The sequence below is a fragment of the Lolium perenne genome, chromosome 7 (assembly GCF_019359855.2).
Source record: "Lolium perenne isolate Kyuss_39 chromosome 7, Kyuss_2.0, whole genome shotgun sequence".
Lineage (NCBI taxonomy): Eukaryota > Viridiplantae > Streptophyta > Magnoliopsida > Poales > Poaceae > Lolium > Lolium perenne.
In genome coordinates, this window is record NC_067250.2 from 286,837,871 (window position 1) to 286,855,537 (window position 17,667).

The 17,667-nt window shown below is 43.5% G+C and overlaps 1 protein-coding gene and 1 pseudogene across 1 annotated transcript; one reads left to right on the forward strand and one right to left on the reverse strand.

Moving 5' to 3' along the window:
* Nucleotides 1–1,926: 1,926 nt before the first annotated feature.
* LOC127312371 (DNA repair protein REV1) lies at nt 1,927–11,972 on the reverse strand. Its single transcript, XM_051342907.2, has 21 exons — nt 11,472–11,972; nt 11,245–11,360; nt 11,056–11,132; nt 9,919–10,436; nt 9,429–9,563; nt 8,602–8,734; nt 8,421–8,509; nt 8,270–8,320; nt 7,965–8,168; nt 7,617–7,736; nt 7,219–7,311; nt 6,286–6,345; nt 6,113–6,199; nt 5,950–6,033; nt 5,630–5,702; nt 5,123–5,191; nt 4,058–4,162; nt 3,533–3,909; nt 2,856–3,406; nt 2,664–2,724; nt 1,927–2,400 (listed from the first exon to the last, which is right to left on the reverse strand). The coding sequence occupies exons 1-21, from the start codon at nt 11,787–11,789 to the stop codon at nt 2,359–2,361; spliced, it is 3,363 nt and encodes a 1,120-aa protein (XP_051198867.1). The 5' UTR covers nt 11,790–11,972; the 3' UTR covers nt 1,927–2,358.
* Nucleotides 11,973–14,877: 2,905 nt separating this feature from the next.
* On the forward strand, nt 14,878–16,682 carry LOC127312372 (3-ketoacyl-CoA synthase 5-like; annotated as a pseudogene).
* The last annotated feature ends 985 nt before the right edge of the window (nt 16,683–17,667 follow it).

Below are 17,667 nucleotides of genomic sequence, written 5' to 3' on the forward strand. Positions count from 1 at the left end.
CAGGTATAATAGGAAGGGTACTAGCCACTCTGCGCAATAGTGGCTTCAGCGCCTTGCCACGTCCGTTGCTAATTGGGATGGTGCGACAACATGAGTCAGGTCTGACCATGAGCAGTTTGATCCACAAAAGTTTGACGCATCTCTCATCTTTGATGTGGTCCTGTTCTTGAAGATGGAAAGTGAGGTGATTGGGGAACCAAATGGCACCGTTTTCCCCATCAATGGATACGGAGAATCGGCGACCTCGGAATTGGAAAGGCAAGAGCACGATTTGAGGCGCTAGCGCCATTATGATTGGAGAGGGCCCAGAGGAGGCGAGTCAACCACGCGACTCCAGAGGAGAAGAGAACGATGCGTCATAGGTGATATTTTTCGGGAAATGACAATGCTGATGGTTGTCTAGTGTGCTGGACTACTACCTGGGCCGGGCCCCTGCCTCCTGAGGGCCCAGGGCGGTCCCCCTTTGCCCTGCCTTATGGGCCGGCCCTGTGATCAAGAAGACCATCACCGTGACCAGGATGGCTTCATAGGGTTTTAGTGCAAATGTCACACAAACTTGTAATAGAAGTGCAACAATAACTCGCCTATTGTATGTTCTGTAATTGTGATATCATGTCAATAAAATTCTTGAAATCTCATTTGGGATTCAGCAAGTGCTAGTCCAACAATAGCAATCTATGCTGCCAAACCGAGGCCTTGGCTTCTTGATCACGAGCCAGCTTCACAGGGTTTTGGGCTAGTGCCGGAGCTTGAAAAAAAATCTGGGGGTCGAAAGAACAGAAAAAACTGGAACAATGGTAAAAAAATTGAATGTGCAGACTTGAAACGAATATATATTGATATTGGCCACATAGGTTGCAAAATACATGTCCGATGAGATCATATATTGATCACATATATATACTACTTGAGGAACCATAGATCAGCTTTCCGATCCGCCTTGCTCTTAAATGATGTTAAAACAGCCTCAAAATCATACTTCTCAGCAGTTTCATGCTCTATGTGAACTACCAAATTATTGGCAAGATTCTTATCTCCCATTTTGTTACGCAACCTTGTCTTGATGATTTTTAAACTTGAAAATGATCGTTCTGCACTTGCGGGAGAAACTGGAAGAGTGATAAGTAGACGGAGTAACCTAACAATCAAATTGTAGATAGTATCTCTTCTTCCCGTCTCAACAAGGCAATGACAAAGGTCAGTCGAGATTGAGATATTTTTCAGCTCTTCATCATTAGAAGCATCAACAACAAAGGTTTTGAGTTGTTGTTCTAATCCATAGCGGTCTTGTTGAGTAAAATCAGCTGGGTAGTATCACTCCCTTTAAGAGATTTAAATTTATTTCTGGAAATTAGAGTGTCATTGGTGGATAGAAGATCCATTATCTTCTCACTGAACCTGCCATCCAATTAATGGGCTGAATGCTGTTTGGCCGGGGAGGGGGTGCGGTGGCCCCCCTGACCTCAACATAGCTCCACCATTATTTAGGGCTCTAGCAGTCTAGCTTTCTACTAGGACGGTTGATCCACAGCTCGGCCGAGGCTTGCTCACCGTGTGTCTATTTATCTCGAACATGCAATGTGATACCTCAAATGTAAATAGCACGAATAGGGCAACACAGTTGATTGTGCCCGTTCTGTACATGTGATCAACAAAAGCTGCTGAATTGAGAGCGTGACTTTTACTGATTAAAAAGATCTGCTCGAATATGCATAGATTAACGCCTTGGAGAAAGGTGATTGATCATATTGAAGATGTTGCGCCTACCAACTTATAGCTGGTGATTTGCAACTTAAAAGACATCAGCAAGGCTCTTCTTTTGCAGTTTGATTTCTTCTGTTCGTATTCCCAACTCACAAGTTGGATTCTCTTTCGCTTTTTTTTTTGTCAAACTCTCACTTTTGCTGTTCTTGACAAAATTAAGCCAACCTGAATTAATTGCATAGCACAAAAAACATCTGAAGGCTTCGTAAGGTTTGCATGTTGGAATGAAAGCAGCAAAGATTGCACACAGGCTGCATCCACAGAATTTCGAACTCCCTATGTCAACTTTTGCCTTGTTCCCGGAACAATGAGCTATTTTAAAGGAGAAAAGGCTATATTACAAAGAACAAAATGAGGGCTCATGGAGTCATTCATGTAGAAGTAGTAATATTTACAGGTGTACACAATTTCCTTTTGTCCATGACGAACCCACAGCGCTAGCATTCAAAACACTGATTCAGTTTGGAGCCGCAGGCCAGAAGAGCCATTTACACTCCTTGGGTACACAGCATGATGGTGTTAGATTCACCACTGTACTCCAGCGCCCATCTCCATCTCCTATCACTAAATGGTCCCTGACAGCTGAACTTCGAACTACAAACGCAATACTCCACCATAATGCTGACTGATGGAATCCTACAAAATGACCAAGCAAAATTATGCATGCCAATGTTCTCAAAACCTAACCGAAATAGCTGTAATTTTATAATAAGAAGAAGAAAAAACTGGACAGCTGATTGCCTCCATCTAAAAACTAAGAAGGTACTCCAACCATAAAGTTTGTGAAAGCCAAAAGTGATAAAGCAAAGGACATGAAGGACAGCCATAACAAATACATAGATAAATCTTAAAATAAAGTCTTGAAGAAAAACCGATGATAGCTAAACATGTAAATTTACCTGTAGCAAAGGAAGAATGCTATTGTGCAATTCCAGAAAAAGCTCAGATGCTGAGGAGAACCTACAATGAGAAAGTTCAGTAATTAATGATAATGTGGTAGCATGAACTACCTTCCTCTTCAAGAGAGACTAACTGCGCCAATATCATTACATGTTCATATCTAATAATGGTTGAACGGTTGTATGCATCACCTTTTCAAAAGAAGGAAACATCTGTGCAGCTCTTCAATATCAGAATCGACTTTCAGGTGTATATACTCTACAAGAAGCCCAGAGAGGCAGGAGAGTGTGTCGTTCCATTCTTCGCTACCTGAGTTGGGGCACAGAGGGAGGAGGGAAGCGATGGGCTCTAAAATGGAAGATAAAGGTTTATTGGAGATAGAATCTGCATGTTGCTCCGCAATAGCATTCAATATCAGAGAACTGCTAACTTTCAACTGTTCAGCCCATTTTTTACAACTTCCTGGGAGATGGTGTATTGGATCATCAGTTCCTTCATCATTCGGAGATTTAATTTCAGTAACATTGGAAGTGCTGCATGTAGGATCTCTTGACCTATGCAATGGAAGCACATTAAACAAATCAGCCTTGACATCCTCAGGTAATTCCTGCAGAACTGTGAAGTCGGCCTGGCTTAGAGAATTAGGCATGAAATCAAGACGTGTGACACTGTTTGTATCACCCAATTCACAGGCTCTTGAGCACGATGCACTGGCAGCTTGAACTTCCTGGTCTGTTGTCCCCTGTGGCAGTAATACCAACATTTAGAATACTCAAGGAATGGTCCGAAATATGAAGATAACAAAGTGTCAGCTTTGAACTGTGTGCTTCCTCTACGTTTCCAGTTTAAAGGTTACTGTTCAGCTTACCTTAGTATCCTTCTGCTTTCCCAAATGAACAGAGTCTCTATGCTCTCCATATCCATGCAACTTTGCAGTAGAAGCAGACACAGAGTTCTGATCAACGGCAGGTGAAACAAGAGATTTTGAATTGCTTTCCTTGCCTTCATCTCCACTTATCATATCTAGAAAACCACGCAATTCTCCCTTGTACATGACATTCATTTCAGATATTATCTCGGGGGGGAGGTTTTTGAGGACCTCCAGATCAAGTTCGGATAATGGTGGCATCTCAACAGCATCGACTCTGGTAGACCTATCAATTGTGAGGTTCGCCTTGGATGAATGGGATGCCACGCGTGTAAATGATGGTCTGGAGCCTCCCAAATTTCGCAGCCCACTGGTTCCTACATGATGTCTAACAAGTCAAATTCTTCCACAAAATTCTATAGAGAACGGAAACTCCGCACATTCAACGCTATGAAGTAAAAAACTATGCAAAACAACACTAAAATACAGAAACCCAACGCCTTCGTATGATAAAATGCCCAATACCTGCATCATCATTGTTTCCACGCAAGCAGGTTTTCTCACTGCCCTGTTTCTTAAGCTTTTCAGCTGATGAACCAAGCCATGATTTAAGCATATTCCCTTGTGGTGCTTCATTAAAAAATAACAACCATGAAAAGATAAGCATCCAAAAAATCAGGTAGCCACTAGCTAAGGAAGAATGTGCAGTAGACTTAAGAAGATATGGGCAGAAAATTACCAACACTAATCTGGAGATTATATTTGAACTGGTTTGTCATTGTTAAGTTTAGTGCAAAGCATTCAAGAAGTACTGGAACAAGCTGTCATAACTCATAAGGGTGGTGTGAAGGAAGTAAAATATGTTGACTTATTGCATTAATCTCCTTGAAAAGAACCTTATCAGTCGACTTAAAACCTATACTACAAAAGAGTAGCTTATAAAAATAATGTTGCATACACACTACATCAACATGTGCAGGAATATTACAGTGGGTTTGACCTATTCTTTAGCCCAGTTATGCCAATATCCAGTGCAATCGTGATATATAACTACTCCCTTTGTTTGAAAATACAAGGCTTATATTACACGGTGTGTTTCATATTTGAATGCATGTGTGTTATTCGCTCTATACTCTACAAAATATCCATCTTAATACATGTAGTTTCGTCACCGTTGGAATCTCCTTGGTTATGTGCAAGACAAAATATGCCTTATATTTCCAAACAAGGAAAATAATTACTAACTTGTGTAGATATCTACTCACACATGTACATAGTTTGGTGAGAGCGCTCGGGCCATTATACTTCAGATATTTAACATGTAGTTCTAGACTAGTAGTACGACAAAACTGTATATTCCAACAAATAAGGAAACACATTATTTTTAGCCATACTCTTATACGTCAGAAGTAAAAAAAAATCGTTAAGTGCCAATCACCATTCCCGCTTTCAAATTCTTCACTTGATACACCTTAGCTGTCTGATAACTCAGACCCAAATCTTGACGAGAAATTTATGTCATGCCCAAGAGAGTGTTGAACAATAAAGAGAAAAAACACATAGATGAGAATTCAAACAGTTAGAAGATACCTCCTCGTGCTAAATCTGCATGCTCAAGCTTCGACATTTTTAGTCCAACTCCGCGAACTTCCTTCACATCTAGAATATGGCACTGCAGACTTAGTCTTCAACAATGTAACCCAAACAAAATACTACTTCTTCTGTTCCTAAATATAAGAAGTTTTTGCAGCTAAATTTGAGCTGCCAAAACATCTTATATTTTAGAACGGAGGTAATAATTAGAAGAGACATTTATGGTGGAGGCAGTACATATAAGATACTCCCTCTATTAAAAAAATGTAAGGCACCCTTTATTTTCGTTGGTCAACACCGTACAAATGTGACTATAATTTGTACTTATAATATGTCCATAAAATTAGTATAAATCTAGTTTTTTAAGACAAATGCAACGATATCATTTATACATTCCCAATCCATATAAAATTTAGTATATATTAGTGATCAAAGTCGTGCATCAAAGACCGTGTAATACATTTTGGGGCGGAGGGAGTATGAGAGAGAATATATCGAACTTACCAACATGAAAAGCTGCAAACAATTGTCTTGCAATTCTCTGAAGGGTGACTAAATTGTCAGTTGCACCTGTGATCTTTGGAACAGCGAAGGAAAAGAAAGAAAGGTAAGAAAAATAGTGATGACAAAAATCACATTTTGTATTAAGAATGTGCACCAAGAACTGAGAACGTATTTTACAGGATAAATGCTTGCCTGACCCTTGGAGCAAGCGGTCAACACAATGTCATGGAATGCAAGTTGATACAGAAATACAAAAATAAACAAAGATTACAACACAATGACATGAATGTGTCTATTCAAATACATCATTTAACCCTTACCGTGGTGGAACGACTCATAGTTTCACAGTCACCACATCCCATAAACTTTATTGGCTCTCCTGCACCTTTTCTTCTTGTTTTCACCTTCAAGGCAGAACATATTGGTTATAAAACTATAACCAGTTGCCACAGAAATGGATTAAGAAGTGTGTACAGAAACAACCTTAAGGGTAACAGTACGGCCCTGTAGCCCACATCCTTGTAAGCGTAAAGAAACCTCCTTGCTTAGGTTCACAAGAAAATGATCAGCCTGCAAAGATAAACATAATAATATCAAACCCGAAAAGGCACAGCATTAAGATGATTAGTAACACAAGAGTGAAAAAAGGGGCACACATCTTTGTCCTCATTAAATCTGACTCCCCAATTGACTTCAGCACCAACAGATTTTGTTTCCTGTAATATATGTGCAGCAAATGAAGTCCAAATATATCAGGTTATTCAATTAATCAATTAAAAGGGAAGGATGACCAAAATCAACACGGTGCCTGCTAAGCATCAGTCATGAATAAAATCGAAGACTTATTTTTGAGAAAAAAATCAAAGACATTTGATCCTTGTAAGAAGCAAATTTGCGTCCATGTCAACAACTAACACAGTTCAAAAGAAAGCATAGGTATTTATATTTAGGAGATCATTTGAGCCCTAGCATGTGTGATTGTGTCTGATTTCTTGAGCTATTACTAATGCAATGTCATATCACACAGTTTCATTTCAGCAAATAATCCATACCATGCAAAAGCTAGGGGAAAGCATCATATGTCAACATAAAGCAAAAGGGTAACCCATATTTGCAGGAGGAACGCAATGCTGTTAACACAAAATTAATATTTAAATATAGTTTATTTTCCACTATGAGATCTGCTTACAATAACAAGCCATACAAATGGGAGATTACACCACAGGAACAGTACGAAATTTGGTACGTCTTTCAGAAATACATTTTTTGTACTTAAGTGAAATATGCACAAAAATTAGCAGTATTAATTTGATATCATATTAAAGGCATACATCCTTTATGTAACAGTTGTTTGAAAAAAAAAGGTCTTAGACATTTGGGGGGACTGCTGTTCCTTGTATTCACGCATACTACCTGTCAATACGAAACTAGTTACAAACTCAAATCGGGAGGAAACAACGAGAATGTGATTAGTTCAAGTTGTTTGCAACAGTGAGCTAGAAGCATGCAGTTACAAGATACCAGGCTTAGCTATGCACACCAATCTTATCCTGGGTTTTCACAATAGGAAATCACTAGGATGCTTCTACCTGAACATCTTCAACAACTGAATGGTCAATTCCTCTGCAATAGTTCCATAACATATTACTGATCTTTTTTCCGAAGTCCTTATGGAGAGCATCCTACATAAAAAGTGTTTGCGGGAATTCAGTAAAAGAACATATGCACAAACCTACAGATAGGAGACTACGGTGATGCATGGTATGGCCATTACATAGCAGATATTCCATACATAGTTATAAATTATTGCTCATTATAACTGTTAAAGATGAACTGATTTTCATTCTATTCCATATTAGTAAAATTTAGTCGAGCATGGTATCGAACTTGTAAAATAAGGAGCCATTTGACAGCACACTTGCCAACTTACTTTAAGAGAAGGGGTGACAACATGTTAAACTACACAAGTGAGACGTTGTTGGCAAACCTTTGATATGTTGCGAAGCTGACCACAGTATTCAACTTCGTTGCTTTTCAGTTTTGCAGAAACGGTAAAACCAATGCCTGGAAGTGCTTTGATAGGGAGGGTATTCAAATAATCATCAGCCTGTAATAAAGTTGTGTTTAGACAAAACAATATTCAATTGAGCAACACAAGCAAATCACTGGACTAATAAACTGTCTTCAATTATGTTTAACTCTATGAAAAGAATAAAGGGTAATTCCTTCAGAATCCCTATAATTGTTGTTCGAAACATGCCCTCATTCAAAATCACATTGTACATGGAAATAATGTACAAAGCTACGGATGGGCACATTTAACATGCACGCATACCTTCTCGGATGAAATAAATAACTGTCCATTCGGCTTTGCAGATCTGGTGGCTAAACGGGCTAGGAGCCTGTTTTCAGCAATACCTGCACTAGCAGTACACTTTGTTGTACCAAATATCTCATTTCTCATTCTTTCTGTAACTTCCTCCACATTATCGTGTAAGCACTCAGTCATGTCCAGAAATGCTTCATCACAGCTCAAAGCCTAAATAACTTAGTCAGAATTATGACATATATGTGGCAATCATCTTGTGGGGATTGTATTAACATGAACATATGCAGAGTATGGGATAATACAGTACAAACCTGAACCTTACTGCAATATTTATGCAAAATACCATAGAACTGGTCAGCAACCTACAATACAGTTCCATACCAAGATCTCAATTTGAACAAAAGCAGTGTCCAGATAAAAGCTGAGGACGAACTGACAGTCATGGAAAGTTAGAAGATATACCTCCCCATATGCATCAAAGTTATAAGGAACAACTGTTAAGTGAGGGCACCGAGCTTTGGCATCTCTAATTAACATGCCAGCCTTTATCCCTGGAATCCATAAAAAAGGACATAAAATACATTCAGGTATGTCCACCAACAGATTTTAAGCCCCAGCTGTGATTTCCAGTAAAATAAAGTACCATAGTTTCGCGCAGGATAGTTTGCAGATGATATTTCTGCGGTTCCTTTAGGATTGTCTGAATGACAAACTGCTACCGGCTTATCGTGCAGCTCTGGCCTATTTCTGATGACAACGGATACAAAAAAGCAGTCCTGGAATTGGAGAAACCATATGTCAAAGATCAAGGTAACAAGTATCAACAGTGCATCACTGCCGTATGTCTGATGACAGCAGATACCAAGATACAATACTCAAACTGCACAAGGTTATGCCCAGGATCAAGACAAGCAAATATTCATGCTCAGTCTCCTGTGAGCATTAAATCAACTAGTGACTGAAAATTGTAGCTCAGACCGAAGTTTTAATGGTCTGTTTCTCTACTTTCCTACTAGTTTACGCGGATGATTTTCTTCTCCATACGATCCAATAACATGGAGAACAAATTCACGTTTATATGACTATATTGACAGCAATAGCAAATGCACTGCTGACTCGGCGTATTTAGCCCGTTTTTAGCACATTCCTCTTAAAAGATGATGCGTCCTTTACAAGTAGATAAAAATTTACCACGCCTTTTGGATTTAAAAATCTAATTATAAAATTGTGAACTGTTCAGGGCTTCCAAAGAAGGGCGTGCTTTTTTATCTTTGCAACTAAACTGGATTCTAGAAGTCACGAAGTGATATGCCAAGTTGTATAACTAAATATACATAGCATATTACAAAAAAAGATAACAGACCCCCAGCCACAAAGCATATTAATGTTTGGAAGATTAGTGCAAAGCATCAGCATTATAAAAAAAATTATATGTACATCTAACAAAGGATGATAAATTGACAAGATTACCATATCAATATGAATTATTGTTTTCTTCTTCCCAGAATGGTCGTTCTTCCCCTTACTGCTTTTAGCTCCAAGTGAATTTGAGAAGCGCTTGCGGTAGCGATTTCTCCAGGTCCCAATGAAATGCAGTCGAGAATGCTAGAGTACCACATAAGTTCATGGTAAAAATAGTCAGCATGACAAATAATTGCAGTATACCATTGAAGAATGTATATGATACTCTAATGAAAACAAAGCATGGCAGCAAGAGAAACTTCAAAAGGTACAAATTAACCTAAGAACTCACATCCATGACAGACTACACACGAGATTTCATTTTGATCAATCCTTAAAACACCAGGAAATTTTTTGGAGTTAAACATGATTTCTTACAAGATAGTAAATTCCACATTTCAATATCAGTGTTCCAATATTGAACCAGATCATGCCAACAATTGTGTAACAAAAATATAAATAGAACAGAAAATGATGCTAAATTGTTTGGATAACATGCCTTGAAATAATTTTCTACAAAATTTGGATCTGTTAGGGTTGAATGTGAACGGGTAGCAGATTTAGCTGTATCTTTCTCCAGCAAACCCAATGATAAATGGCTTCCCACAGAGTTTGTACCGCACACATCTGATGTAGCATCAGGGGAATCAGGCACATAAAGTTTAGTATCCATGTCATTGTCCACACTTTCTGAAATCTCTGTTTCACAAACATTATCATCATCGTCCATTGCAAAATCTTCACCATCTCGTTCTTCGAGTGTTGAAACTTCGTGTTCATCCGGGGATAGTGAGTCCTCTGCTACCTCAACACTCATTAATGATCCTTCGTTTTCACGAAATACATTTTGGTCTTGTGATCCCTCCTGGGCAGAAGAAGTTTGGAGCCCAAGGTCTTTGTTTACATCATTTCGGTCACCCTGATTACATGTTCCATCTTGTTTCCCAGAAAAGAAAGCAGAAAGCTTCATCTGCTTTCGGCTTGAAGAACTATGGTGACTTATTTGATATGGAATGCCTGAGTGAAAATTCCATCATAAGAATAAATGAACTAATATAGTGGATACAAACTAGAGTGTCATAAGAAATAAGCACAGGCTACACATGTGCAGTACAGAACCACATGAGCACCTGCTGTGAGACAAGGGATAGATGAAAGCATAGTTCTAGGGGGAAATAAGCAAAGAAGTGAACTTTTACATAATTATTAACATTGTGTTCGGTTAAATGATTTCACTAATTGATCTAGCACCTGCTATTTATGTCTACATGTCCATAAACTAGAAAAACTGAAGAAGGGGAGATGTGCACAATAGTAAACTAGGCAAAACTGTATATTATGATGATTTAACATGATTCTAGATTTTTAGTGGATGGAGGACCGTGTAGGGCTACCTATATTAAGCTGAGAACAACGTCTGCCAGGAAAACCCTGTTCATTAGAAAGATTTGCTTCATCCCAGACAATGTCTGAATTGCGTGTGCATTGATGCAACTAACTCAATCAAACTATGACTACAAAGTATTGCTAGCAACATGGTTTATCGAATCACTCAAGCAACAGCTGCAGGAATGGAGCGTATCATTCAGCACTGTCATACTGGTTACAAAAGAGAAGGAGAAAGGAAAGAACATACAGCTGAGGATCCGGTTCTCTGCAAGGGAATCCACCACCCACGCCGGCTTCACGACAGGAAGTCCCTTACTGAATGCTCTGGATTATTAAGTAGCAAACGATATCACGACACACGAAAAAAAAAACATAATTGTTACATAGTTACAGTAGCACAAATAGTGAACCCCCTTTCCTCTTCCCACTCTTGTACCTCATGTTCCGCATTTTGCTCTCCGGGAGGTGGGTACAAATGATGTGCGTCACCGTGTGCCTGGAGAAGTAGTTGACCATACGGCCTCCGTTGTTCAGCATAATCTCCTTCAGCTCCTGTCAGTCCCCAAACAACAAGATTGAATTTTTTTCTGGCATAACCACCACCGGTATAGATACGAGAAAATGCGAAGTCACACGAGTACAGTACGAGCCGGCGGAGAGCACCTGGCTAGAGGGGACGGTGAAGCCGTCGACGAAGATGGAGACGCCCGCGAAGAGGGCCCCGGGAGCCGCGGCGGAGGTGGCCGCGTCGGCGTCGAACTGCGCGGCGAGCTTGCTGTTCTTGGCGGACATGTAGCTCCCGAAGTCGGCGAACGGGGAGGAGGAGAAGGCGCGGCGAGGGTTTTGGGCGGGGGCGGCGGCGGAGTCGGGGTTGGAAAGCGACGTGCCGGGGTCGTCTTCGCCCCTCGCCCGCTTCTGGCCCGACGTGGAGGCCACCGGCAGCGCCGGCGGCGAGGAGCGGCGGCCGGAGGAGGAGCTCATGGCGGGAGGAAGGGGTGAATCGGGCGGGGAATTTTGGGAGCGCGCGAGTCCAATTAGCGGCGCGGTCGATAACGAGGCGGTGGAGTGTGTCTTGTGTTGGGCTCCCTTCGTGCATTCGACATTTCGACGACGCGTGCTTTGCTGCTTCGAGCAGGTCTACCGTGAGGCCTAGAGGGACTGAGGGAGGCCTGGGCATTTCCATGACAATATGATCAACCCATTTTGCTGAAATGGTGTTATCTTTAAGGTTGGAAATGCTCCCAATCCCAACATATTTTCGCCGTACCTTGGCACCATTTTCAAGATGATCATCCTCAAGACGAACACCGGTTACTTCTGGATGGTCAAGCTGAAGAATATCAAAGGTGATGTCTACCTCGATCAATCTTGGCATGGATTTGCCCATTACTCATCAGGTTAAGATCAACTACTTCATGACTTTCAAGATACTTAGGGACGACGTTTTCAAGGTCACCATCTTCGACTACACGATGACGGGGCATGCCTGGTCCTAGGAATTTAGGGGACCAGGGCGGACCTAAAATTTTGGGCCCTCAATACATTCACTAAAAATTATAAATATTTACCCATAGTTTTTAGATAGTAGTTTAATCATCGACAAGCATCTAAGTAACTCGCTCAACTCTATATATGTATTTTACCACCTAATGATAAATTTTAGATGGCATGACTTGATGTCGCTATGATAGAATTGTTACCGTAAACCAAGAAATTTGTGAAGGCACGGCGATAGTAGGTGGCGTAAGCAAATTGATGAGTTGTTATTGTTCCTTATCACGAGCGGGGGAAGAATCAAATCAACAACCTTATGCTAATTCGACCATAAAAGCATCAAAATAATTATTTACATTACCAATAAACACTTTTAGAAATATGATGTTAAATAATCGGGGATTTATCATTTCATGCCCTTGTCTAGAAAACATCTGAGCATTTCTATAATGGAGAATTAGGCTCGTACTTAGTTATAGCCTTGTAATCCAACCTTTACTTTCTCCCAGCAATTAGAGAAATCAACACTCGATAACTACAAAAAAAGCTTCAATTTTTTTAGCAGGAAAATGCGTCGACCGCTGCATTTCTAGATTTCCTAGATGGTCTTCCGATCATGGTATCTATTGGCCATGCCACACCTTTTTTCCTTTGTTGATAATTTGGCCCTAACTAAAGGGCCAAGAAGGCCCATGCAAACAGAAGGAAAGCCCGAGCTAACGAAAGGGAAACGAAACCCACTATCTAGTCCACTAGGAAGGAGAGCCTAAGATAATGTTTCCTCACGTTCTCCGTCACCAACCGCAAAAGAGAAAAACTACACCTCCTCTAATGGCTTCAGCATGAATTCCTTCGCCATTGCATATGCATACCTAGCTGGGGCTTGGGAGCCCCTTGTTCCCGGGCCCCCGGGGTCAAGAGGTGCCCGCAACGTGATCCAGCCCTTTCCATGATTGATGACTGACGAATGTGCCTTCCGTGTTGAACTATGTCTGCTATGTGTTGAAAAATGTCTGCTATGTGGTACTGAACAATGTCTACAATGTGCTACTGAACAGCGTCTACTATATTGATGCTCGGTTATCCTCACCATTTGGGGAATATGTTATAACAAACACAATGCTAAGTTTCTTACAAGCGCAAAACAACCTACCAATCGAACTGCCTCTCGTTTCTCCAACCGAGCCCAACTAAAATTGCTAGCATCCAAACATAGGGCTAAAGCCGGCCCTAACCACATTTCTACTCATACGGTAGCTACCGGGCCAAGTTACACATAACGAGACGAAAGGGAAAAACTGATGTGAGCAACCAATCATCTCCAAGATGTATTGGTGAGGACGATGCAACATTTCGTAATCACTATAGGTATTCTGATTTATTTACGAGAAAGACCGTCCTTTTAGGTAGTGTGATTTTTATCGTCTCTCAAGTCTCAAGGCGACAAGTGGAGTGTTATGGGGATTTCTCTCGCCCAAGGGTGAATCACAATTCACAGTATGCCACTTGTCACACTATTGGTAATCACCTATATGTTGGTTTTTCTTTTCTTAATTTTTTTTAATATGATCACGAAATATCTTTCGAACCTAGTGTTGACGATTCGTTTAAGGTTGTGCTAGTCGTATCGAGACCTTCAAAACTATATCCAGTGTTCATACGTCCAGATGGACTTTTTATTGCACCGTCTTCAATGCATAGGTTCCAATGCCTTCATATTTCTAGTTTCTCGCACTGTGTTCGGATGCATTGCTCTCAGTGCATGTTATGTGTGCATTCCTACCAAATTGCGTTATTGATGTTTTGTCCTGAGGGGCATGTTTTGCATTGCATTTCGCTACCCCCGATGATTCGATGCACCGCATTTTGATGTTATGCCATGAATGGCTTTCTTGCATAAAGTGAACTTTCTGGACAAGGGTACTACTGAACCCTATATTACTTACTCTAGGCTTAAGTTACATAGTTGTTCGACCTCCAATCTAAAGAAATTTCGGGAGGAGGGAGTTTCCTTCGAGTGTTCGTTTGAAACTTATCATTTTTTTATCTAAACTACCTATTTTTGAATTTAAGTATGAAAAAATGGCACACACGTATACACATGCGTCCTCTACCTACAAAATTTACTTTTATAATTTTTAGAGCGCTAGAAATATGAATTTTAGTTCGGCCAAGTTACCAGGTTCATGATTACCTACCTATGTTCCATCGCGCATTTTCGTGTTTTGCGCTACCTTTCGCTACATTTATATCCTGTCATTGGACGTGGGGCGCACCCTGCAACACGTGCTACAATAATGTACACACGGGATCTTTTTAACTTGTGCGATTTTGGTGTCAAGTTGCGTCGGTTTTTAATTTTGTTGTAGGACTTGTTAAATGTTTTTTTAATACACGTATATAATTAATAAAGGGGCCCAAGGGTCTTTCTGGACTGTACAGTGAACTGGGTAGCGATGACCGAGTTTAATTCGGTCACTATTGATTCGGTTAGTACGTCAAGATTGTATACCAAATTGACGAAAAAATACGCACCAAGAACCATTATTTAAATGAAAATTGCCTATAAATGCTGCTATATAGTAGTCGTAGCACTAAACACACCAAAGACAAGCCACACAGTCCCACCACACGTGCTTAAACAGCATGAGCGTCCTCAAGGCCGCATACCAGCGAATAATGGTGGACAACTTGCAGCCCCTTGTCCTCGTCCACCTCTTGGCCGCCTCTCTCGTCGCCCTGCTGCGGCTCGGGCCAGACGAGCTGAGCAGCCTGCTCCGCGAGCTTCAGCCCGTGCACCTATTCTTCGGCGGCTTCCTCCCGGCCGCGGTGGTCATCGTCTACCTCATGCTTCGTCCGCGCGCGGTGTACCTCGTCGACTACGCCTGCTTCCGTACCCCGCACACCTCCCGCGTCCCCTTCGCTACATTTCTCGAGCACAGCAAGCAATCGCCGACCCTCAACAGTCGCAGCTATCGTTTCATTTCACGGCTCCTGGAGCGCTCGGGCCTTGGGGAGGAGACCTGCCTGCCCCCAGCGCAGCACAACATCCCCACGCACAAGTACTGCACCCTTGACGGGGCTCGCGCCGAGTTCGAGCTCGTCGTCTTCTCGGCGATCGACGACCTCCTCGCCAAGACCGGCATCGCCCCAGGCGCAATCGGCATCCTCGTCGTCAACTGCAGCCTCTTCTGCCCCACGCCATCCTTGGTCGACATCATCGTGCGCAGGTACAACCTGCGCCGCGACATCCGCAGCATGAACCTCGCCGGCATGGGGTGCAGCGCGGGGCTCATCTCCGTGGGGCTCGCGAGGAACCTCCTGCAGGTCGCTCCCCAGGGCTCCCACGCGCTGGTCGTCTCCACGGAGACCATCACCCCGAACTACTACGTCGGCAACGAGCGCGCGATGCTCCTGCCCAACTGCCTGTTCCGCGTCGGCGGAGCGGCCGCGCTACTATCGACGTCCCCCGTGAACGCCCGGTTCCGCCTCAACCACGTCGTGCGCACGCACACCGGCGCCGGAGACGACAGCGCTTACCGGTGCGTGTTTCAGGAGGAGGACGACGAGGGGAACGTCGGGATCAACCTCAGCAAGGACCTGATGGTCATCGCCGGCAAGGCGCTCGAGGCCAACATCACACCAGGATCGGGCCGCTCGTCTTGCCGCTCCGCGAGCAGCTTCTGTTCGCGCTCTCCCTCGTTGCGCGGAAGGTGTTCCGCGCGCGAATCAAGCCTTACATTCCCAACTTTTCCAAGGCGTTCAAGCACTTCTGTATTCACGCCGGCGGCCGGGCGGTCATAGACGAGCTGCAGAAAAGCCTCACCCTCTCCGACGAGCAGGTGGAGGCGTCGCGGATGACGCTGCATCGGTTCGGAAACACGTCCAGTAGCTCGCTCTGGTACGAGCTGGCCTACGTGGAGGCTAAAGGACGGATGCGCAAGGGCGATCGGGTTTGGATGATCGGCTTCGGCTCAGGGTTCAAGTGCAACAGCGCGGCGTGGGAGTGCATCCACCCTGCCCCTAATGCCGATGGACCATGGGCCACGTCCATCCACAGGTACCCGGTGCTTATTCCCGACGTGCTAAAACACTAGTTTATACTACATCCTACTTGAAATGCATGTCCTTGGAGGATTTCCTTGGAACTGTATGTTTGTACTATACTACACGATAAGCGAGCTTGGCCTCGCCGCCCGTATGATGTTGTCGCTAAATGTTTTAGCTTTGTACCATTTGTGTTGTTGCATATGGTTATTTTCATAAGCTATGCTAATCAGATCATATATATTTTATGGGTGAACCATGGAGATTTGATCATCCAAATTCTCTGGGTGAACAATAGTTACTGGGAAAGAAGCATTTCTTGTACATGCGAACACTATTGAAACTTGGAAGGATGCAAAACGGGTACACTGTTGCTGGAAAATGGAGTTTAGTTACTCCATTCGATCCATATTAGTTGCCTGTCTAGAAGTATTTTAGTTCTATGTACATCCATACAATGCTAGTTCACACATCTAAAACCGCTGGAAACTGCAGTACTGGTTGTAAGTTGAAACAGTGCAAGGAAACAATGTAACAACAGTTCGGATCATCGATAACCCGGCCATAACCATGCTAGTTCACACATCTAGAGCTGCTGCTAACTACAAACACGGGTTCCGCTCCTGCGACGATGCAGGTGATTTTGAATCGCCCTCCTCCCCCCTCGCACCACTGCTGTCGGCGACCGCGGATGGGTAGGATGCAGTACCGGCGTCGGTGCTAGGGAGGCTTGACCAGCTGGGTTGGGGAGGTTCTGGGCGGCGGCCCCTCTCGGTGCGGAGGGCGGGCTGCCCTTGGAAAACGAGCTGACCTGGGAGGTCCCCTCTCCGGAGGGCTTGCCGCATCGGCCCGCGCCGCCGGCCACGCTTGATGGATTTATCGCCCTGGCCGAGGAGCTTGGGGGCTCCTTGCGCCACCACCGGAGAACGGCGTTTGCCCCTGGGGGGGAAGGCTCCCGATTTGGGCGAGGCTCCTCCCCTTGTTTCCGACGGCTGGGAGATCCACCAGGCTCCGCGCGAGGGTTGCGTGGTGCTTGCGGGAAGAGTTCCCCGGCGCATGGTGCGGCCCCGGCCGTGGCTAGGGAGATCCCGGCAGCGGGGATGCCAGTGCCCTCTGCTCCGCAGACAATGGCGGTGGGGATGCCGCCCCAGCCGGGGACGGAGTTCTCGGAGGGGTGCTACGGCATGCGGACCTCACAGGGGTCGAGGACGGGCCTAGAGCGGCCGGTGTTGGGGCCACCGGAGTAGCCGGCAATCTCCCCCGTATGGGGACGGCGCCTGTCTCCCCCTCGGCGGAGGTGCCACTGGGCGAGGATGGG